Raw genomic sequence first — 24,883 nt, 5'->3', positions numbered from 1 at the left:
ACAAATAATTTATGAATAAATCTGTAGTATTTCAAAGCAAATTTCAGACATCTTTTATGTCACTGGTAAATACTTTAATATGCATCTCTAGTAGATGCATATTAAATTAACCCAACAAAAGTAACCAAAATTTCTAAATGTCTTATAATACCCAGGCTGTTTTCCGTTTTCATGGATTATCTAAAAAAACCAGAATGTTTTAGTGATTGCCATAAAATCCAAACAAGGTTCATATGTTGCATTGGTTGATACGTGTCTTAAGTCTGTTTTAATCTTTATCAGTTTATCTTTTTTATTCTCCATTTATTTGTTGAGAAACTGGGTCATATATTTTGTAGAATTTCTCATATTCTGGATTTAGCTGATTGTATACTCATGGTCCTTTAACATGTTCCTCCATCTCATCTCTTATTTCCTATAAACCGGTAATTAAATAGAGAGGCTGGGTTAGAGTTAGGTTTAGTTTTGTGTTAAGAGTATTTCGTTGGTGGTGCTGTGTGTTGCCTCTTATCGCATCAGGAGGGACATTGGTTGGTTGTTCCATTTTTAGTAGTGTTAGGATTAATCACTGGGTACGGTTGGATTAATCAGTGGGTACGGTTGATACCAGCCTGATCAATCCATTGTAAAGTACCTCGTCAGCCTTTCACTTAATGGTTTTAGCAGTCATTGATGCTTGTTGACCAGATCCATTATTTCATTTTGGTATCACAGAATGATAAATTGCTAATTTTACAATTCCTCCTGCATTTATTAGCTGTACTTTTTTTTTTTTTTTTTTTTAAAGATTTTATTTATTTATTTTTCCCCCAAAGCCCCAGTACATAGTTGTCTGTCATAGCTGCACATCCTTCTAGTTGCTGTATGTGGGACGCGGCCTCAGCATGGCTGGAGGAGTGGTGCCTCGGTGCGCACCCGGGATCCGAACCCGGGCCGCCGGCAGCGGAGCGCACGCACTTAACCGCTAAGCCACGGGGCCGGCCCAGCTGTACTTTTTTTAAAAAGAAAAACTTTCTTTTGTCAAATATTTGGTTAACCTGAAATAGAGTCCCTATAAGGATAGTCATGATAAAGGCTTGATTCTATCCCTTTATGAATTTTCAGAATAATAAATTGGTCCCTAGCAACCTGTGAAGATGACCAATGATTTTTTTTATTATCTTCTAAACTTAGAGATTTTTATATTTTTGATGTGTTTAAATCCATTGCAGTCATTCTGTATGATACTCAAGTTATCTCATCTTTGGTCAGTGGGAGCCTCTTCATTTGGCTCCTGTGTCCTTCTGACTTGATTCCAGTATTCTTGTATTGCTTCTTTGCTTTCAGGATTTGAGAGACAGATCAGGATGATTATATTTTCTGCCCCAGAACTATTCTGCCCCAGCTATTTTTTCAAGCAGTTCTTTTTCAGTGGGAATTGATATTTGGAGACCACAATTTGGGTGTTTGGGGCATTCCTTATAACTGGGTTTTCATTGTTTCTAGGTATTTTCAGTGAACAGAGCTAGTAAACGCAGTTTTTAGATAAGGAAATAAAATATTGAATTAGTGATATTTCCACTTCAGGAAAGGTTTTTTACTTAGCTTTGATTTTATGTATTAGTATCTCTTCTGTCTTACTTCAAAAATCGTGGTATTTTAATTACATTATAGTTGTTTATTTGCTTTATACTACAATATATAAAATAATTTCAATATAATAATACTAAGGTTACCACTAACAATAAGATGCTTGTCCTTAAGATATATCCCACTAGGAATATATAATCAATAAATTTTGTTTTGACTCTTGAAATAATTCTTCATGTGATTATTGCCATGAACTTGATTACCAGCTAGGTAGAATTTATTTTTATGACTAGTATGAGGAATAGGTATGGTTTCATTTGTTTCCTTGTGGATAGTTCTCTGTCCCAGCATTATCTATTGGAAAAACAACAAAATTATCTTTTCTCTATTTTGTCATGTTGTCTATATCATATATCAAGTGTCCATATACATATATGGGTCTGTATCTGATCTCTCTCTTCTGTTCCATTGGTCTGTTTTTATAAATTCTACTATCTTGTTACGCTTGTCATAGTCTACTAAATCTTGATATATGTTAGAGAAGTTCTTTACTTATTTCTTATTTTTTTCAAGAATATCTTGGCTATTGGGCTTTTGCATTTCTATATATACTCTTAAACATCAGCATGTCCAACATAATCCTGTTGTGATTTTCATTGAGATTACCTTGACTCTAAATCACTTTGGGGAGAATTGATATCTCTACATATTGAGTCTTTGAAATCATGACCATTGCTTACATTTTCATTTATTTAGTCCTTTAATATCTGTCAGTGAAGTTGCAGGATTTTCTCTGCAGAGGATTTACACATCTCTCTTGGGACTTATTGCTAGGTACTTCATATTTTTTGAGGCAATTTTAAATGGAGTCTTTGTTTTTTAAGTTGTGTTTTCTAACTGTGATTGTTGTTTACATGGAAATGCAATTGATTTTGAATTTCATAGTCTTGTTCCACTCTTATTTCTAATGATTTTTCTATACATACTTTCAGTTTTCTGTATTCACAAACATATCATTTGCTAATAATAAGTTTTGTTTCTTTCTTGCCAATCCTTACACTTTTTATTTCTTTCTCTTGCCTTACTTCTCTGGCTAGGACCTCCAGTACATTCCTGAATACAAGTGGTGATAGAGGACATCTTTATCTTGTTCCTGATCACAAAGGGAAAGCTTTCACTGTTTGACCATTAAGTATGATGTTTGCTGTAGTTTTTTTGTAGATACCTTTTATCAGATTAAGGAAGTTCCCTTCTTTTTCTTGTGCTAAGTAAGAGTTTATATTTTGGATGGATGTTAAATTGTATTAAATACTTTTATTGCATCTAATGAGATGAGCATAAGCTTTTTCTTCTTTAATCTGTTAATGTGGTGAATTGCACTAATTTACTTTTTAGTGCTCAATCAATCTTGCATTCTTGTAATTAACCTACATTTTCATGACCCATTTGGTCATGGTCTTTTTTATTGGTCATGGTCTTTTAAAAAATTGCTGTATTCAGTTTGTTAAAATTTTGATAAAGATTTTTATATCTTTGTTCATGAGTGTAATTGACCTTTAATTTTCCTTTCTTATAATGCCTTTTCTGGTTTTTATTTTGAGGTTATGCTTGCTTCATAAGATGAGCTGGAGAATTTTCCTACTTTCTCTTATCTGGAAGATTGCATAATAGAGCTGCCATTTCTTAAATGATTGGTATAATTCTTTAGGAAAGGATCTGGAGTGTTTTTTTTTTCTTATGAGAAGGCTTTTATTTACTTACTCAGTTTCTTTAATGGTTATAGGACAATTTATATATTTTTATATTTTTTGAGTTGCCTATTTTGGTAAATTGTGCATTTTAGCCTTTTATCTAAATTTTCAAATTTATTGGCATAAAGTTCATGAAATAATCTTTCTAATATTCTCAGGGTCTGTAGTTATATTTTCTTTTTAATTTTTAACATAGTTTATTTGTGCCTTCTCTTGAAATTATTTTTTGATCACTCTTGCCAGATGTTTATCATGGTTTTTTTTTTGTCTTTTCCAAAAATCAGTCTTTGGCTTTGGTCTTTCTCTGTTGCAGCAGTTCTCAAACTTTTTGTTCTTAGAATCCCATTACACTTAAAAATTGTTGAAGACTTTGAAGAGCTTTATGTGGGTTATAAAAATTGATATATTTTAAATTTTTTTTCGGTTTTTAAATTAAAACTGAGGAAAATTTAAAAATATTTATTAGTTCATTTAAAATGAACAATAATAAACCCATTGCATGTTAATACAAGTAACATTCTTTAAAGGAAAAATAACTATATTTTTAAGAACAAATTTAGTGAGATATGAATGGCATTGTTTAATAATTTTTCAAATTTCTTTTAAATGTCTTACTTAATAGCAGACAGCTATATTCTCATATCTTCTTCTGAATTCAATCTAGCATAATGTTTTGGTTGAGGTAGAATAAAATCCAGTCACACACGGATAAGGAGTTGGAAGAGGGAAAAATATTTTAATAGCCTTTTCAGGTTGTTGTGGATAATCTTTGATAGTACAACAGATCTCAAATGTTTTTTTAAAGGTTAGCTGTAGTACGGAATCTAAAACCACATCAATATATTTTTCTTAACTCTGGTACATTAAAATTCATTGGTCTGTCTCGTATTTTGGATGGATCTTTTACTGATGTGTAAATTTGTAACATCATGGTTTGGTTATTCAGAAAATATAGGTTGACTGAGTTATGCACATCTTCCAAATATTGACATATTTCGTTATGTGATACCAAAAACCACATTTGTTGAAATCACCACCAGTCTCGTCAAAAAAGCCTCTAAGTATTGGGATGCTGTCAAGCTCAAAACAGTAGATATAAGTCTGCCAAATTCCCAATTCTTGCTTGAAAAGTCGAATTTGATCATTGGCAACAAATGCTGTCAGTTGTTTTCCAGATTTTATTGTGTTCATCTTTGAGAAAATGTCTGCTAAATACCCAAGCCTGGATAAGTATAGCAATTGTTCTTTCAAGTAAAAATGGTGTTCCATGAAAACAGTGCCTAGATCAGTGAGCCACTCAGTCACAAAGTGCTTTTAGCTAACTTCGATTTGCCACGGATATGTTTATTATTTTCCCATTTTGTCACACAGAATATTTAACTGACATGGAGAATTTAATAATTGAGTAATTTTTACTGCTTCATTAAGGACATTCTTAAGTGAAAATGACTTTTTCTTCTTTTGTTTAACTGCTCGTCAGTGGCAGTCAATAATACAATGACTGAACAGTAGAGTTTGGTGTCTTGATTCGTGCTAAGGTTCCAGCAGTTATATCCACTTTTTTGCTTTCATACCAGCATTGTAAATATGAATGTAGCATAAAAGACAAACATCTTTGTATTATTATGGAAATAGTTGTGACTTTTGAACCCCCCAAAGACTCTTGTATGTTTTTGGTTATGATTAATTTCTGATCTTACAGTTGTAATTTCCTCTTACTTTGTTTTTGTGTATTTTGCTATTCTTTTTCTGAGTTTTGAGGTGAATGCCTGTTTCATCAATTTTTATCGTTCCATACTAATATATGCATTTAAGGGCATAAATTTCCTGTTAATCATAGTTCTGATATATAGCACATTCATATTTTTCACTTCCAAATATTTTCTAATTTCCATTGTTATTTCTTTTTTATACATGGGTTGATAAATATATATCTTAGTTTTCAAACATATGGAAATTTTATCATTTTCTTTTTCTTTCCTTTTTTTTTTTTTTTTGTGAGGAAGTTTAGCCCTGAGCTAACATCTGTTGCCAGTCCTCCTCTTTTTGCTGAGGAAGATTGGCCCTGGCCCAACATCCATGCCCATCTTCCTCTGCTTTATATGGGACGCCGCCACAGCATGGCTTGATAAGTGGTGTGTAGGTCCGCGCCTGGGATCTGAACCTGCAAACCCTGGGCCGCCGAAGCGGAGCACGTGAACTTAACCACTACACCACTGGGCCGGCCCTTCATTTTCTTTTTCTTAATGATTTCTGGCTTCATTTTATTGTAGTTAGGTACATTTTATATGATTTCAGTTCTTTAGAATTCTTTGAGATTTGTTTTATGGTGCAATATATGGTCAGTTTTAACAAATGTTTCATGTATACTTAAAAAGAGTGTATTCTTTAGCCCAAGTGCAGAGTCCTATATATGTTTATTAGGTCAAGTATGGTTATCTTGTTTGAATCTTGTATAGCCTTTGTGATTTTTTTTAACCTTTCTGATGTTTTGTTGGTTCTGTTACTGAGAGATGTATGTTTAAAATGTACGAGTACAATTGTGGATTGACTCTTTTTCCTTGTAACTCTTCGAAGTTTTTGCTTAATACATTTTGAGGCCCTGTTAGAGGGGGAAATATATATTTAGAAATGTTACAGCTTTCTAATTCTTTGTCATGTTTGTCATTATGAAGTATCTCTCTTTATCTTTAATAATGCTTTTTGTCTTAATGTCTGTTTATCTGATGATAGTGTAGCTCCATCAGCTTTCTTTAGTGTTTGCGTGGTATATCGACCTTTCCATTTCCTTATGTTATTAGAGATATGTGTCTTAGGAGCAGCATGTGGATTTTTAAAAAAATCCAATATAGCAATCTTTGTCTTGTAATTGGGACATTAAATCCATTTATATTGAAGGGAATCACTCATATATCTTTTTTTTTTTTAAACTTTTATTTATTTATTTTTTCCCCCGAAGCCCCAGTAGATAGTTGTATGTCATAGCTGCACATCCTTCTGGTTGCTGTATGTTGGATTCGGCCTCAGCATGGCCGGAGAAGCAGTGCATCGGTGCGCGCCCGGGATCCGAACCCGGGCTGCCAGCAGTGGAGTGAGCGCACTTAACTGCTAAGCCATGGGGCCGGCCCATAATCACTCATATATCTGAGTTTAAGCCTGCCATCATACGATATACTTTCTATTTGTCTCATCTCTTTTATATTTCTTTCTTCTGTTCTTTTTGCCTTCTTTATAATTATTATTATTATTTTTTTCTTCTCTTTGCTAGTTTGGAAATTATATTACTGTTCTCTTAGTGGTTACTACACAGTTTGTAATATGCATCCCCAACAATTCAAGAACCCTCAGATACTTTATTTCTCTTCATTCCCTCAATGACTTATCTATTGTTGTTATCATGCATTTTAAATCTCTATATGTTTACTCACAGTGATTGTTACTACTGTTTTTTTTTTAAGTTAGTATTCATTAGAGTTAATCATTGTTACCATTTCTGATACTTTTAATTCCTCCCTTCATTGACAACCTTTTATCTCAGATCACTTTTTTTCCTCCCTGAAGAATGTATTTTAGTATTTCCTTTTAGCATTGGTTTGCTGGTGACAAATACTTTTAGGCTTGTTTGTTGTTGTTGTTTTAGTGATCTGAAAATGCTTTTATTTCACCATCATTCTTAAAGGATGTTTTTCCCAGGGATAGATTCTGTTGTCATGTCACCACATTCAGTATGTCATTCTATTGTTTTTTTGTCTTATATCTATTGAAAATTTAGTTGTCAGTGTTAATGTTACTATTTTGAAGGTAATCTGACTATTTTCTTTGACTCTGTTGAAGATTTTTTGCTTTGTCTAGAGTTTTCTATGCTATCTCTAGCTGTGGATGTCTTTTTATTTACCCTGCTTGATGTTTGTTGAGATTTCTGAAATCTGTGGATCATTGTCTTTCATCAGTTTTGGGAAGTTCTCAACTGGCTTTCTAGATTGGCTAACATGCCCATAGCCAATGTAGCCCCCAGATTTGGGCCCACCTCTCTGGATTGTTTTTCTTCTCCTGGATCTTGGCCTGATCATTTTTTACTACTGAGTCTGCTCTTCCATATCTTCAAACATATTTTTAAAATGTTTTGTCCAGCTTTTTTGTTATCCTCACTGGAGGGATGTTTGAATGTCCTAGTTTGCCACTACCCTAGGTGATTCTTTTAAGTATTAGAATTGAATTCTGTTTTGCTATCCATAGTATGTTAGTTAATTGTATGGCTTTTCAAATATGACTGTTTCTTTGGAGAGAGAACAAACATTTGCAGAGTGACTACTATTCAGTGGGTCCTTTCAATACTTTATTTCATCCTCAGAACCCTTTAAGATATTAGTCCCATTCTGTGGTTGAGGAAACTGAGTCTCAGATAGGTTAATTAACGTGCCTAGGGACTCATAGTTGGTAAGTAGCAGCGTGGGATTTGAACCTAGGCCTTACTGAAAGCGGTTTGTGCATTATCCTGTCATGTCATGTGGTTACTAGGATGGAATAGAAATAAGAGCCTGACCCATTTGCTCTCAAGTTTGTGTATCAGGGTGGGACTTGGCTAGATCTTCACAGAGCTTGAATCTAAATTTTACAAGCTGCAGTGTCTTGATTGTTCCGTTGTGTTATTATGGAAATGAATGCCCTAATCATTTTTGTTTTTTTGTTGTTTAGCATTATTCCTGTACTTATGTGTTGTTTAAAAAAAAAAAAAGTTAAATGAATGGGTCTGCTTATAGTTTGAGGACTAAACTAATATAGATTTGACAGCAGGTTAAGAATTTAGCTTATGAGCACCATGATGACCTGTAACTCAGTGATTCTTAAGCTTTTATCCCTGTTGTAACACATCTGAAAGATATACATTCTCAACATGTTCTCATCAGCAATAACTCAAGGCAGGGAATCTCCAGTCAGGGCATTGAAGGTGGAGAGGGGGACATTTTTCTCCACATAGTCTTTTCAGAATCTTGTGGGTGGTTGGGGAAGGGGTGTAGTTTGCACAGAATCTTGTGGGTGGTTGGGGAAGGGGTGTAGTTTGCACAGTGTCCTCAGGTGATTCTCTATCCCTTCCACGTCCCTTCTACCCAACCAGTTGAGATTCTCTGTGTAACTTATGATACGGTGCAAACTGTGGATTTTGTCAGTTTGTTTTGATTTGAAATATTTTCTCCATAAAATGTGGAAATATCTTAAAGTCTTAAACATTACAGCTTCTCAAATATGTCCCATATTCTCTAGCTTTTATAAAGAACACAAAAATGTTTGGTCAGATTATGTATCTTCATATTTAGTTACTCATTTCTCTTGCCCTTCCTTAGGAAGGTAGTAATTCTTGAAATGCCAGTGTGGTAAAATTGAGCTTACCATAGAAATTCATTATGGTACAGCAAAATCTCAAATTCAGAATTCACTATTCCATTCTCACCTGTTGTTAAGTTATACACTTTTATTGAATTTCTTTACATTTGCTTTTTGTAGTATTTACATTTTTCCCTATAGATCAAATAGGACAGTTACAATCATTGCTATTTATATTCAGAGACAGTATTATATTATTTTACCATCACCTGGTTAAGAACCATCATAAAGGAGACATATTTTAGAAACCTTTTACCATTATTTCACTCATTTAACCTGGAGTCATCATTTTATATTATATTTTACTAATGAATATAAATATTGCCATTCATCTATTTTGAAATAAAATTTTTACCTCTTGATATTGGTCAAAGTTTAATTTAAAATACATGGTCAAATTTTCATTGAAAAAAATATGGATATTTTGAAGGTCAAGTTGCTTGGGAAGCCGAGTTAACAGAGGAGGGGTTTTAGAAAGAATGGAAATAAATATATCCTCATAGTAGCAGGAACAAGAGGGACTGAGCCAATAAAGAAAAGTGGGGCTGTTGAGGGGAAAAAATCAGCTAGAAGAAAAGCAAGTGTATTGGAGGTGAAATAAGGTGGAGTTGGGCAAAGTAGAATAACAGAATACATAGTGAATGTAACCAATCTGCCAAATGAGAGACTAAACTAGTTAGTAACTGTAGTTTGAGAAATTTTGACCCTGAAAAAGAACTATGTGTTTTAGGGTGATTTTACTGAAGTTTTCCAGAATGGAATCTTGTACTTTACTTACTTTAACTGGTTGTAGGAATTGGAAATGTGCTCATAATTATATGTATAAGTTCACCTGTCAGGTTTTTTCATGCCCCCCCAAAAGGAATCATGTATTTCTAGTAATAGTTCACATATTTGGAACTATGCTACATCTAGCAAGCTTCTCCTGTTTGAAAGAAAGTCAAGAATTCAAAAACCAGGAATAAATAGAAAAAGGCTAGAAAAATAACTTATAAAGTCACTACACTAACTCTTAGGTATTTTACTTCTTAGTTTGGGCCTTGTGTATTCTTTTCTAATTACAAAAGCATTACAAGTTTGTAACAGAAACTTGTACTTGTACATGTTAACCTTGTACATGTTGTAGCACACTTGTTTGTTTAAATTTGAGGTGATAGCCGAGAAGCAGCAAATCAGAAATGGGAGAGTGTATTCTATAGGCAGGCATACATAAAAGCACTGTTACCTGACAACTGTGGTAGCATGAAAAGAGACCAAATACTTGTAAGAAGTTGACATAATTAAAAATGTACACTGCTCTTGCTCCATTTAATGTAGTTATATAGGGCCCTATCTACCTTGGTAAACCTGGGAAGCATCATTTGAATATTGGTTCTCAGAGTTGGTATTTACTTTCTGAAGTAACAAACTATTGACATAATTATTTTCATCATATGAACTATGAACAATTTTACCAGTAGGGAATATGACTATATTATGTGTATGCAAGTCTTTCCTTCTCAAACATACTTTGAAGAAATTGCATTGCTAAGTTTTTGTTTTTCTTTTTGTGAGGAAGGTTAGCCCTGAGCTAACATCTGTTGCCAATCCTCCTCTTTTTGCTGAGGAAGATTGACCCTGGGCTAACATCCGTGCCTACCTCCCTCTACTTTTTATATAGGACGCTGCCATAGCATGGCTTGACAAGTGGTGCATCAGTCCGTGCCCGGGATCCAAACTTGCGAACCCCAGGCCGTCGAAGCGGAGCTTGCGAACTTAACTGCTATGCCACCAGGCCGGCCCTGCATTTCTGAGTTTTAGCCTAATATTAGTTATGGTTCATTTATTTTTGTCACCTGCTAGTATTAGCATATACAAAGTGGTAGGCACCATTGGTTTAGCAAAGAATTATGCAAGAACAATTTAAATCAAGAAAAGTTTTTATCCATTAATTTAATTTTTCTTTGGGAAAAACTTCAAGAAATTGTCTTTCTATCATAGTAGTTCATTTTAAGCCATACAGTCTGGAAATATTTCTACAGCATTAAAAATTTTAGAGCTGGCAAGAACCTGAAAAATCACATAGCCTAGTGTTTCTCTACCTTGGCTGCACATTTTAAAAGGTTTTAAGGTGATTCTGTTGTGCAGGTAGATATTAAGGATCTTACATTGCCATGCTTTTTAAATGGAGTATCCAGTATCCAGAGGATACTGATATCCAGAGGATATGCAAATCTTCAGAAAAATATGTAGTATCAACTACATTTGATGTTGCATACCATGAACCATTTTTACAATATGAGAAAGATAATACTTATTCTATAATGTTATTATGAGCATTATTATGAGGATTAAATAAAACAGCCCAAAGTGTCCAGCATGTAGGAGGTACTCAGTAAATATTGATAATGATGAAGATGAAGGTAGTACACAGTTGGAAAGTATAAATGGAAAGAGAAGTCACATTCAGGGCTGTTTGAAGTAAGACTAGTTGGAGTCAATTACTGAATACATAGGAAGGGTAAGGGAAAGAGTTTGGAGACTTGATTGAGAGTGATCCCATCCTTAAGACTGGGTGTATAAGCATGTTTTTATTTTAAAAGAAGGCTGAAAGTTGATTGGAATTGCTTATCTTGCTTTTCACTTAATTAATTATGAGTATTAAGTTTAAAAAAATTCCTAATTTAACCAGATACTCTTCTTGAATTTTAAATTTATTAAAGATAATTTTTGTTTAATAGATGTTCTGTACGAAGAATAAAAGTCTGGACTATTAATGCAAATTGATTTAGAGTAAGTAGTCTTACATTTTATATATTTTTCATTTCCTAAATTGCATTTTTTTGGTGATGCCACATTTCATGTTCTGAGCAACCACTGGGCACCACTTGATTAGCCTTTCCTTGCACGAGCTTCAGTAAAAACAATATGTTAGTCTTCAGGTTCAGTGACTGCTGGCAGAACATCTATTGAGGTACTTCATTGACCAAAATATGATATAGAATTTACTGTTTACAGATGTGATCCAAGGGAAGTGAAGGAACACACACTTAGAGCTGTGAAACATTTTGAAGATTAGCAGGGTTTATTGCATTTAGAAATTTTTTTTTTTTTTGTGAGGAAGATTGGCCCTGAGCTAACATCTGCCAATCCTCCTCTTTTTTTGCTGAGAAAGACTGGCCCTGGGCTAACATCCATGCCCATCTTCCTCCAATTTATATGGGACATTGCCACAGCATGGCTTGAAAAGTGGTGCGTTGGTGCACGCCCGGGATCCGAACTGGTGAACCCTGGGCTGCTGCAGCGGAGCGCATGCACTTAACCACTTGGTGCCACTGGGCCGGCCCTGCGTTTAGAAATTTTAACTTAATTTTTAGCGTAGGTAATACTTTGATATGGTTTGAACATCAAAAACTACAAAGTCATACAAAAGCCTACTGCCATCTGTATCTTCTACCTGCTTTTTATGCATATAAAAGCCACTGTAGGGGCCAGCCCTGGTGGCCTAGTAGAAGTAGGCGCGCTCCACTTCAGCAGCCCAGGTTTGGTTCCCAGGTTCAGACCTACGCCACTTGTCTGTCGGTGGCCATGTTGTGGCAGCAGCTCACATACAAAAAGTGAAAGATTGGCACAATAGATGTTAGCTCAGGGTGAAGCTTCCTCAGCAAAAAAAACCCAAAAAAAACAAAAGCCAATCTAAGTACATACTTTCCCCTTCGTTTCTATGCAAGTAGAACCTTGCCATACACACTGTTCTGTACCTTGTGTGTTTTTTTTGTGAGGAAGATCAGCCCTAAACTAACATCCATGCCAATCCTCCTCTTTTTGCTAAGGAAGACTGGCCCTGAGCTAGCATCCGTGCCCATCTTCCTCCACTTTATGTGGGACACTGCGGTGCGTCGGTGCGCGCCTGGGATCCGAACCCGGGCTGCCAGCAGCAGAGCACGCGCACTTAACCACTACGCCACGGGGCTGGCCTGTACCTTGTTTTTTTATTACAGTTTTTTAAATGAAAGAATTTAAATTCTTATTTAGGATTATAGAAGGAACTTTTCTTAAATATTGGCATAATTTTAAGAATGTTTTTAGTTTTAAGTGTTTGGTAAACATGATCATGTTTATTTGGTCAGTATGATAGCATCACTATTTTCTCCTTTGAAACTTTTGTTCTTTGACTGCTGTGGTAGTTTTTTACCTTTCTAGCTGCTCCGCTCCTTATCTTTTAACATGCCCATCAAATGTTGATGTTCTCTTCTTGAACATCTTTTTGTTATACATACCCCTCCTGGGAGATTTCATCCATACTCCTCGTTTCTTATATTCCTGACTTCAGGTTCCACCTAAACGTACATTCCTGGCTCCCAAATGTGTATCTTCTTGCCTGAGTGTGAAACATGAATCCAGCTTCCAATAGACGTATCCATTTGGATATTCCACAGGCCTCTCAACACAAAACTCATTTTCCTCAGCTCCTGCTCTGTTGTTCCCTGCTGTTAAAAGAAAAAAGTCCACAGCTTGCATTTTTTTTTTTTTTTTTGAGGAAGATCAGCCCTGAGCTAACATCCATGCTAATCCTCCTCTTTTTGCTGAGGAAGACCGGCCCTGAGCTAACATCTATTGCCAATCCTCCTCCTTTTTTTTTTCCCCTTTTTCTCCCCAAAGTCCCAGTAGATAGTTGTATGTCATAGTTGCACATCCTTCTAGTTGCTGTATGTGGGATGCCGCCTCAGCATGGCAGGACAAGCGGTGCATTGGTGTGCGCCTGGGATCCGAACCAGGGCCGCCAGTAGTGGAGTGTGCACACTTAACCGCCAAGCCACGGGGCCGGCCCCTACACAGCTTGCATTTTCATATTTCATATCTCGAGTAGTTATAAACACTGAGTTATTTTATTTAGCAACATGGTGATCTCAGACTTCTCCCTTTTCTTTCACTTACCACAGCTAGTCTACAAGTCTTCTTTCTCTTGTGTCTAATATGGTGCTGCTCAATAAAAGATGTCTGATTAAAACATTTTGGTATTAAAAACAGAAGCAAGACTACCAGTGAAATGTCTTTTGAAATGTGTATTTGTATGAGATTTAGTATAAATTAAGGCGTCAATATTTATCTGATTTTGAGGTAAGAGAGGCTTTGTTGAGAATAAAAGCAGAGGAGGAAACTATAAAGAAGATATTGATTTGATTCTTTTAAAAATGTAAAGTAAAACCTTTTATATGCCAGAACATTCTATAAATGAAATTAAAGGCAAGTCAACAGATAGTAATTCTACAGTAAAATATATGCTATTTTAGAATTACTGTATATTTAAAGTACATTTGAAACATAGTAGACGGAGCTTAGGAAGAGTTTCATAAAGGACTTAATCCTGTATTGTGTAGAGAATTGATTTATGGGGGCATAGTTCTCTGGATTGATATAGGGAGTATTTTGCCAACATTGTTGCCTATCTTGTCTTTTCAGAATCCTAGTAAAAGTTACATTAACTATTTGTTAGGTGGTATATATAAAATTCAGAAGACTCTCTGAGTCCAAATATAAAAAGAGATTGGATAATCTTACTACAAGGAATATAAATGTTAAGTGTGTGTATGTGTGTGTGTAAATTTTTTTTTTGCAGAACTGTGTTAAATCAGTGAAAGTAGCTTACAAATGTACTAGGGAACCTAAAGATTGTCTCTTTGTTATTAATTGAAAGTAATGTATCTAGCTCACCTTTACAAGGAGCAGAATTTCTTTGCTGTATAGCTAAGAAAGAAAAGAACCTAAATGTTGGAAATTCAGTAATTCAATCTTATTTGCACAGAATAACTACAGAAAAGTATTTGTACAAGGCTGTTTATTTAAGCATTGTTTGTCTTAGCAAAAAACGAAAAAAACTAGGAAAAAGTGTTAGTAGTGAGGATAAGTTAAAAACTGTTACAGTTTATTCAGTTGAGTTCTGTACTTTTGAAAGAGGTTGAATTATATTCTGATAAAGAGTAATACCTACAGTAGAAACAAATCACAGAATAGTGTGACCCTAGTTTTAAAAACTAAATACATGTTTTTTTATATATATGAATTTTGAAAAAGTTTCTGGAGGTTTGCATAACAAACTTGTAGCAATTGTTCCCATTTGTATTGTTTCTATTTTTATAATGATTACACATTACTTTTGTAATTTAGCCAGATTGGTATAGATATAATAATATGGAAAAATTCAAGATTAAGCAAATATATCTTTCTGTTTCTTAATGGATAGTATTATTACAACCTTAAGAAAGGCTTCAAGTCCTATCTCCCATGTTTCAGGAATGGATTAGTTTTTTTTCTTTTGGAAATATATTCCAGAGAATTCTTTTGGTCTGGGAAAAAGAAAGCATTTACTTTTTGTTCTTTAAGTTTATGTGGATCTGGAGTGACTTTAGTAATTAACATCATCATCAGGGTCAGGTAGACTTAGTTTTTCAAAGCTGAGGTAAAGTGTAATGTTGGATTTGTTATGGTGGAAATGTTTGCTGTTTCATTGAATAGAGAAAGATTGAATTTAATGGGGAACCTAGTACTAAAACTGGGGAGAATATTGTTAGTAGGTGAATTATTCTGGGGCCTAAGCCCTTAGGTAATTTGGAGAATCATTATGCTGTGAAAATAAGTGATAAATATTAATTATGAAGTTTAAACTGGTCCAGTTTTATAGTAGGACTGAATTCTGTATTTGCTGTCTTTTTTTGGGACCAGATGACATGATGACAATTGATGAGATTATTAAATTGAGGAAATCAATTGGTAAGATCGAAAGCCTGTATAAATTCAAGGCTACCCATGATGGTATACTGAAATTTCTTGTGGGAATGAGTGTGGAATTGAGAAGACCTTCCTAAACTGTTTCAGATACACGGAGAACTCATTTTGGGAGACTGATTTAGGACTAGGAAGTAAGGCAAATATGATACTGATGGGGCTTTTGGATATGGTCTTGGTTAAGTAATCAAGGCTCTTTCATTTCTGTATGTAGAGGTCATCTCTTTATCAGCTTTTGGAAGTATTTTATCTATATATCTCCCATTTTGAATAATATTTATTTATTTATTTTTGTGAGGAAGATCAGCCGTGAGCTAACATCTGCCAATCCTCCTCTTTTTGTGGAGGAAGACTGGGCCTGGGCTAACATCCGTTCCCATCTTCCTCCACTTTATATGGGACGCCGCCACAGCATGGCTTGACAAGCGGTGCGTCGGTGCACGCCCGGGATCCGAACGGCGAACCCCGGGCCACCGCAGCAGAGCATGTGCACTTAACCACCTGCGCCACCGACCCGGCCCCAATAATGATTTATTTTTAAATCTCCTATTTCTGTGTGTCATGTTAGTGCCTCCTTGCAGGGAACTATTTTAGTGACAGTTTTATTAACAATAGTTATACAGATGAAGTATTATGAAACTAAAAATTATATTTTACAGTGATATTTTTATATTCTAAAGAAATATTGAAGAAAAAATTTTATAGTCCGAGTTATTTTTAGTTTTATTGTAAATCATTTAAATTTGAGAATTCCTTCATTTATTTACTAAATATTAAGTACCTGCTGTGTGTCAGGCATAGTTAGGTACTTTCTGAAATGTCAGTGAACCAAACAAATATTCCTAATGTCTTAGGTTTTATATTCTAGCAGGCAAGGCAGGCATAATAAATAAGTAAATCATATAGCTTGTTAGAAGATGATAAAAGCTATGGAAAAGGAAAAAAGAATAGAGCAGGGATAGGTGTATTGGGAATGCTGGAGGCAGGGGATGGAATTTGCAATATGAAGTAGAGTGGTCACCTTGAGAATGTGACATTTGAGCCAAGACTTGAGGAATAGTGTTTTAGGCAGAGGAAACAAGCAGTGGAAAGGTTCTGAAATGAAACTATGCCTGGCTTCTTCGAGGAACAGCATGAAGGTTGTGGCTGTAACAGAATGAGGTAAAGAAGTAGTTTGGACAAATTGTAGGCTATTGTAAGAACTTTGGTTTTCACTCTGAAATTGGAAGCTCTTGGAGCATTGTGAGCAGAAGAGTGAATTCATATATATATTTTTTTAATTTTAGTTTTTATTTTTTTTATCCATGTTTTTATTGGGTTGTTTGTTTTCTTCCGTTGAGTTTTGAGAGGCCTTTTTTTTTTTGGTGAGGAAGTTTGGCCCTGAGCTAACATTTGTGCCAGTCTTCCTCTATTTTGTATATGGGACACTGCCACACCAAGACTTGACGAGCGGTGAGTAGGTCCGCGCTCAGGATCCGAACCCCTGAACCCCGGGCCACTGAAGCGGAGCATGCGGACTTAACCTCTATGTCACCAGGCTGGTCTCTGAATTGATGTATTTTAACAAGCTCATTCTGACTACTGTGTGGAAAATATGTTATAGGGGAGCATAAATAGAAGCAGGGTATCTAGGTAGGAGGCTATTGGCAGTAATCAACATGAGAGATGTTTCAGACCAATATTTATTTCTATGGTTCTTTGTTTTATGTATTATCTAAATATATGTGTATGCTGTGTGGTACTCATAATCTGGAAATGAATAAAATGTTACATTCCTGGATTGTTTAAAAAAAAAAGCATGAGAGAGGTGATGGTGGCTTATATCAGGGTGGTGGTAGGAGAGGAGATGGTGGTAGGAGTGGTCAAATGTAGGTATATTTTGAAGGTAGAGCCTAAAAGTATATGCTGAAAATTGAATATGGGGGGCAGAGTATGAGAAAAAGAGAGATGTCAGGGTTGACTCCATGGTTTTTGACAGAGCATTTGGAAGAATGGAATTGCCATCAGCTGAGCCTGTTGGGTAAGAGGATTGGAGTGGGGAGGTAGAGATATCAGACATTCAGTATTGTAGATTTTAAGTTTTATGTCTGATAGACTTCCAAATGGAGATGGGAAGGTAAAATAGGCAATGTTGACAATTAGAAAACATTATGGAAGTCACCACAAAGATACTGGTCCTTAATTTAATTTTGAAATGCTGCTTACATTTCAAAATCATTTTTTCATTTAACAAATATTTATTAAGTACCTCTGTTTGATACTAGATGTTTGGGAGCTACAGTGATAAACTAATGTAATCATGGACCCAGTCATTATGGACTTAACAGATATTGGGGGAGGCAGACATTAATTAATTACTCAAAATATATTTTAAATGACCACTGTAGTAAATGCTACGAAGAAAGCGCTACTAGGACTGTGGTAGCAGATGGGGGGCCTGATTATTCTGGTGGCCAGGGAATGCTTTCTTGAGGAAGTGACATTTGAAGTATAATTTACATACAATAAAATTTATTCATTTTGATTGTATAGGTGGATATATTTTGACAAATCCGTGTAACCACCACTGCAATCGAGATATAGAACAATGCTATCATCCCAGAAAAGGTTTCTGATGCCCCTTTTCTGCCCATTTTTAAATTGAGTTGTCTTTTTTTTATTGACTTGTTGGAGTTCTTTATATAGTCTAGATACAGATCTTTTTTTATTGAGATATAATTGATATATGTATGATTGTTACATATTCCTGTTGAACTGATCCTTTTACCGTAATAAAGTATCCCTCTAGTATCTCTAGTAGTACTTTTTTTGTGTGTGTGAGAGGAAGATTAGTCCTGAGCTAACAACTGATGCCAATTTTCCTCTTTTTGCTGAGGAAGATTGACCCTGGGCTAACAACTGATGCCAATCTTCCTCTATTTTATGTGGGATGGCGCCACAGCACAGCTTGACAAGCGGTGCATGCCCGGGATCTGAACCTGGGAACCCTCGGGCCGCCGAAGCAGAGTGCGTGCACTCAACCACTGCACCACTGGGCCGGCCCTAAGTAGTACTTCTTGATTTAAGTCAACTGCCTGATATAAATATAATGACATCATCATACTTTTGATTAATGTCTACATAGTATATCTTTTTCTTTTAACATATCTGTGTCCTTATATTTAAAATGGATGTCTTGTAAACAGAATATAGTTGGGTGTGTTTTAAATCCAATGTAATAATATTTGTTATTTAATTGGAATGATGAGTCCATATACATATAATGTAGAACATGGTATAGTAGGATTTGAGTCTGTCAACCTGATATTTGTTTTCTGTTTGTCCCTTTCTTGCCTTTCTTTGAGTTAGGCATTATTTTTTCTTCTCTAGTGTTTTAGCTATACATTCTTTATATGGGGTGTGTATGCACTCTTAAGTAGTAGCCTGAGAGATTACATTGGTTTATTAGATTCTAGTCTAAATTTGCACTTTTAACACCTGCTGAAAATGCAAGAGCCTTAATAACAATTTAACTTCATTTATCCGACTTTCTTTTGTGCTAGTCTTGTCATATATTTTATACTTCTACATATGTTTAAACCATACAAATCATTGTTACTGTTATTTTAAATGTCAATATTATATTTATCTACATATTTACCTTTCCATTCCTCTCTATTAATTCCTCCAGTTCTGTACTTCCATTTGGGATCATTTTGTTTCAGCTTGATGAATTTCCTTGTAAGAAGTTCTGTCAGCTTTTATTCATCTGAAACCATTTTTATTTCATCTTCACGTTTGAAGAATATTTTCTCTTAGGGTAGAATTCTAGGTTGGTTGCTTTATTTTCTTATTTTGTTTTAGCACTTTAAGATGTCATTTGTCGTTTGTTTCCATTGTTTCTGATGAAAAATTTGTTGTTAGTCTTATTGCTGTTCCCCTGAAGGTAATGGTCTTATTTTCTGTGACTACTTTTTAGATTTTCTCTTGGACTTTGGTTTTTAGGACTTGGTCTCTGATGTGGTTTACTTCACATCCTGCTGAGGTTCATACAGCTTCATACATTTGCTAGAGACTCATGTCTTTTGTTAGCTTTGGAAAACTCTTGACCAGTGTTCTTCAAATATTGCTTATGTTTCATTTTCTTTTCTCTACTTTTATAAGTCCAGTTAGATATGTGTTAGACCCTTCCACCATGCTATACATGTCTACACTTGTTTTTTTTTCTATTTTCTCTCCTTTATATCTCTTGATGTGTCATATTTTCTATACATTTCTTCTAGTTCACCAATCCTTTGTTTTGCTGTTTCTAAAGTATTGAGTTCTTAATTTCAGTGATTGTATTTTCCAGTTCTAGAATTTCTGTTTGACACTTTTTTGAGAATTCTGGACTTAACCAAAATTCTCCATCTGTCCTGTTTTTTTTTTCCCTTGAACATAGCAATCACAGTTATTTTAAAGTCTTTCAGATAACTCCAAAATATGAATCACCTATGTGTCTTTTTCTGTTTTTTTTTTTTATTTCTCTTGGTTGTCCATCTTTTCTTTTTTAAATTGAGATAAAATTTACATAGCATAAAACTCACCATTTTAACCCTTTAAAGTATACAATTTAGTGGTTTTTAGTATATTCACAGTGCTGTGTAACCATCACCACTATCTAGTTCCAGAACATTTCCATCACCCTAAAAAGAAACCTCATACCCAATGATAGTCAATCCCAGTTTGCCCCCCTGCCCATCCCCTGGCAATGAGTAATCTACTTTCTGTCTCTCTAGGTTTACCTATGTGGACATTTCATATAAATGGAATCATACAATGTATGGCCCTTTGAGTCTGACTTCTTTCACTTAGTGTAGTGTTTTCCAAGTTTATCCGTGCTATAGTATATATATCAATACTTCATTCCTTTTTGTCACTGATTAATAGTCCATTGTATGGGTATATACTACATTTTGTTTATCCATTCATCAGTTGATGGCCATTTGGGGTTTTCTACTTTTTGGCTATTATGAATACTCGTGTATAAGTTTTATGTAAACATATATCTTGCATGCTCTTAGGTCTATACTAGGAGGAGAATTGCTAGATCACTCTATGTTTAAGTTTTTGAGGAACTGCCAACTTGTTTTCCACAGCAGCTGCACCCTGTTACGGTCCCACTGGCATGTATGAGAGTTTTAGTTTCTCCCCATCCTTGCCAAAATTTGTTACTTTCTGTAGTTTTTTTTTTTTTTAATCGTTATAGCCATCCTAATAAGTGTTGGCCATTTATTCTTGTTTTTTAGAATGCCTTTAAGTTTTACTTGAATTCCAGACATTATGGATGAACAACTGTAAGGTTGTTCAGTAGAACTGTAAAGGTTCTACTTGGTGTTATTTTTCTTCAAAGAGAGTTAAGTTTTCCTTTGGTAGGCAAAGTACTGGAAGATCACCTTGAGCCTATTGAGGGTTGATTATAAGACTTGTTAGGGCTGATTTATTTCAGTTTTGACCTTAGTCTAAAGAGAAGCTTTTCTGAAGTCTCAGCACAGAGCCTGAGTTGTTTAAGAAGGCACCTCTAACTTGATGGAGCTTACACTCCGATCTTTGTCTCCTTAGCACGGGGCAGAATCTGAAATTGCTGCTTAGCTCTTTAGCCTTCTAACTGCTATTTTCTGCTAGTTTTCTTGAATTTTTCCCTTCTTTATGGTTCTTCCTCTCTGGGACTTTGTTTTTTAGCGTCCGGCTCTTTGGTAGCCAGCTCTCTTCTCCTCAGTCCAATGGGACTGCCATTTTGTGCTTGGGCTTTATTTCCCTGTTACGCAGCAAGGTTAAGGAAAAAGCCAAGGTAACTGTGGAGCTGATCTTCTGTGTTTCCCTTCTTTCAAGAGTGATAGCCCCTCCTGTTTCTCTCTGTGTGTGGTGCCTCTTTAGTGCCTCCAAACAGTTTTTTTTACATATGTGTAGATTTTATAACTTTTATTAGCAGGAGGGTTAATTTGATAACAAGCTATTATGATGGGAACCGAGAATAACGCTGTTTTATGAATTGAATCACAAGAAAATGAAAAACAGATACCTGTTCAGAGTGAGAACGTGAATTTTTAACAGAAAATTTAGACAAGAATATAAGAGGAAGGATTTTTACTTTCAAACAGAAGAGGGTCAAGGTCAGCCATGTCTGAAGGATGATAAAGAATAAAGTAAGATGTGATACTGAGGTGATGTTTGGTAATTTTTTTGAAAACTGAACAAGATCTTTAAGTGTTTAAAGAATACAAATTGGCTAAAGAATTTAAGATGAAAATTGAAGAGAAAATATTTAATAAAGAGCAATTACTGTCTGGATTTCATAGTGAAGAAATTAATATTCTGAATTTTAAATAGGTACTATTAGAATAGCACTTGGTTATTTCTGTAAATGTTAGTGACTATTAAATGGTTGGAGATTTGGGTGTTTTCATGTGATGGCTAAAGAATGTGTAAATCTGTTAAGTGTGCCAGAGAGGATTGTGTTCACAAAATCTGGAAAGATACAGACACAGCAACTAACTGGCTATCTAAAAATGTAGGAGGAAGAGAATGACTGATAGGAATGGACATTGTGTAGAACATAGAGAAGTAGAAAAAGAAGGCAGAAGTAGATCTGTAAAGAATAATACTTCCCTTCCTCCTGTGGGCTTAAAAGTAGGGATTTGGAAAGAAACTAGCCATTTGCTTTCTCTACCAAAATATCCCCAAGAAGGGAGCCAGGTATTGCAGACTACCTTGTATCTGTGTTTTTCCTTTCGCCCTTGTGTGAACTCTCAAGGTTAGTCAGTGATTTTCTTCACACTTTCATTAGGAAATTTGCCAAAGGCATCCTTCTGAGGCAGCTGTCTCTGTACCCTTGGAGGCCATCAGTAATGTTTCTGATCTATAGGAGTAGTCGGCACAAAAATGTTGGGCTGAACTGAGTCTTTGTGGTTTAAAACATTCCCCCACCAAGACTACTTTTTTTTCACCCTCAAACAGTATAAAATATATCACATTTTGGGATTTCTGGTCCTTTTATGGTTTTTTATTACTGTATCTTTTCAGGTAAAATCCATCGTTAATAGTAAATATATCCAAATATATTAATAATGAAAGGAGACTTAATTTTTTAAATAAAATATAAATAACAGACACATTAAAAATCCTTGTATATAAATAAATGAGAATTCTTTTTGTATAGAATGTTGAAATTTTTATTTTCACTGCTGAGATTTTTATAAAGTAAAATATACTTTGTGTTCTTTTGGTCTAAGGTGGTCAGATGACATGTTCATGCTAACGATCTTGTGAAGTTTTAGGGGGATATTAAATATGTTAATAAGTTCATGATTAAAATGCATTAGAATAAATTGAAATGCATTTGTGTTTTTGTTCCTATTCAATTTAATAATATAAGCAACTGTTATGCCATATGCATCTTTAATATATTAGTCTAATTGTTTCTCTTGTTTTACTAAACTGTCTTCTTTCAGCCACCCACACAGAATATGCCTATGGGTCCTGGAGGGATGAATCAGAGCGGCCCTCCCCCACCTCCACGCTCTCACAACATGGCTTCAGATGGAATGGTAGGTGGGGGTCCTCCTGCACCACACATGCAGAACCAGATGAACGGCCAGATGCCTGGTAAGTTTTTCTCCTCTAAGACATTAACACCAGAGTTGCTTAGCAACTGAAACGACATGGGGGCTCAAGGGATACTAGATTGTTGATGACAAAACTGCTTTGAATGCCCTGGAGTACAAGCTCTCTTAGAGTTTGTTAGCTACAGAGCTACGTGACCTGTATTCAGTGTTTATCAGGCTGCCCTTGGGCTTTGATGTAGCTGACATACAGCATTCCTCTGATGAACAGAACTGGCTAAATTTAGTCTGTCTGAAACTATGCAATACAGCTGGCTTTAGAAGCTTTTTGGGGAAAAAAAAGGCATTGCAGCATGGCTTAAAAATTAAAATCTGTTTACAAAAAGGTGTTATAACATTTCCCTGAGTTTTGTCTTTACGTAAAAATTTATTGATCTCAGAAACAGTATTTCTGGAACAAACGCATGGGGAAAAGAAACAACAATCTCTAAAGTGCTAATGTATTTAGTATTTTGTCATGGATACTATTGAAACTGAGTATACATTTTTATTAATACAAGTGTTACAGCATAATATAAATATGGAAATTGATAGTAAAGCAAAATTAAAAGCGGAAAAACAAGTCAGCGTTCTTATATAATGAGCCATTTCCTTTACTAATTATCCATTTTAAGTTTAGAGCCACTTAGAATATATTCTCTTTCAGGCCATTGGATGCTTACTTAGGTTACCTTTTGCTGGTTTGAATTTTTAACTTTAAAAGTATCTTTAAACTATTTTGTTTTTGTAACAACAGCCACAACCCATACCCGTAATTTTTGGTGGGCTGTTTTCTGTATTTAATTTGAGAATATTTTTACTTTCTAAAGACAAAGGTTATTTTCATTAACAGAAAGGAAGTACTATACAAGTAGCAATAATGAAAATAAAATAACAGAGCAATTTATTTTTAAAATTAGTAATTAACTTCTTTAGGGTAGTGTCGTCTTAGCTGATTGTGTTTGTTGGTTGTATTGGTAGAAAGTGAAGCAAAAGAGAGCACAGAGCAAAAGAGGCCAGGTAGCCTGGTTTATAGAAGGTTGATGTGTGGTTGATCATGTAGAAGGGCAATAGTGCTTCGGTGGCTATCTCCTATTTCCTGCTAAGGCTTGCCACATTGGTGGCCAACGCCCTGTATGGAGGTGGGACTAAAGACATAAATACTTGTCAGGTTGTAGTCAGGAGGTAGCTTCTTGCTGAATCCACATTTAGCTCATCAGGACACATTGTTTTTACAACCAGAACGGTAGTGCTAATGCAGGTTAGCAAGTTAGGAGTTTTGTGACTTCTTATAGTGGTACCTTTAATTAGGATTTTGACTTAACTTCTCCATGTAACATTCAAACTTAAGGCTGAAGAAGCAGTTGAGGGGCAGTATAATTATTGTTAACGTGACATTTTGGTTTTTTGTGTAAGGCCATCTGGAGTAGTTATATTCTTTATAAGCCAGAGATTTTCAACCAGTTATGATCTAGGTTGTCCAGAATACTGTAGAGCTTCTGAAACTATAGAGAGTTACAGTAAGGTGTAGGAGAAATTGAAAGTCCAGTAACTTATATTTTTTTTATTTAAAAAGTTCCTTATGGGGCCAGCCCAGTGGTGTAGTGGTTAAGTTTGTGCACTCCACCTCGGCGACCCGGGGTGTGCAGGTTCAGATCCCAGGCACGGACCTACGCACTGCTTATCAGGCCATGCTGTGGCAGGCATCCCACATTTAAAGTAGAGGAAGATGGGCACGAATGTTAGCTCAGGGCCAGTCTTCCTCAGCAAAAAGAGGAGGATTGCCAACAGATGTTA

The 24,883-nt window shown here is 35.2% G+C and overlaps 1 protein-coding gene across 4 annotated transcripts in view; it reads left to right on the top strand.

Annotated features, from left to right (window-relative positions):
- The window catches only part of SS18 (SS18 subunit of BAF chromatin remodeling complex), an 82,202-nt gene that overhangs the window by 11,586 nt on the left and 45,733 nt on the right, over positions 1-24,883 (top strand). For all 4 annotated transcript variants that reach the window (XM_087439089.1, XM_004420987.2, XM_004420985.3 and 1 more), the window contains exon 4: positions 22,937-23,090. In XM_087439089.1, the coding sequence (XP_087295215.1) occupies positions 22,937-23,090 (154 nt within the window). The remainder of the gene's footprint in view (positions 1-22,936; positions 23,091-24,883) is intronic.

The sequence above is a fragment of the Ceratotherium simum genome, chromosome 14, assembly GCF_057802395.1.
Source record: "Ceratotherium simum simum isolate JZ-2026a chromosome 14, ASM5780239v1, whole genome shotgun sequence".
NCBI lineage: Eukaryota > Metazoa > Chordata > Mammalia > Perissodactyla > Rhinocerotidae > Ceratotherium > Ceratotherium simum.
Note: the sequence above shows the minus strand (reverse complement) of the source record. Positions and strands in the feature narration are given on the sequence as shown.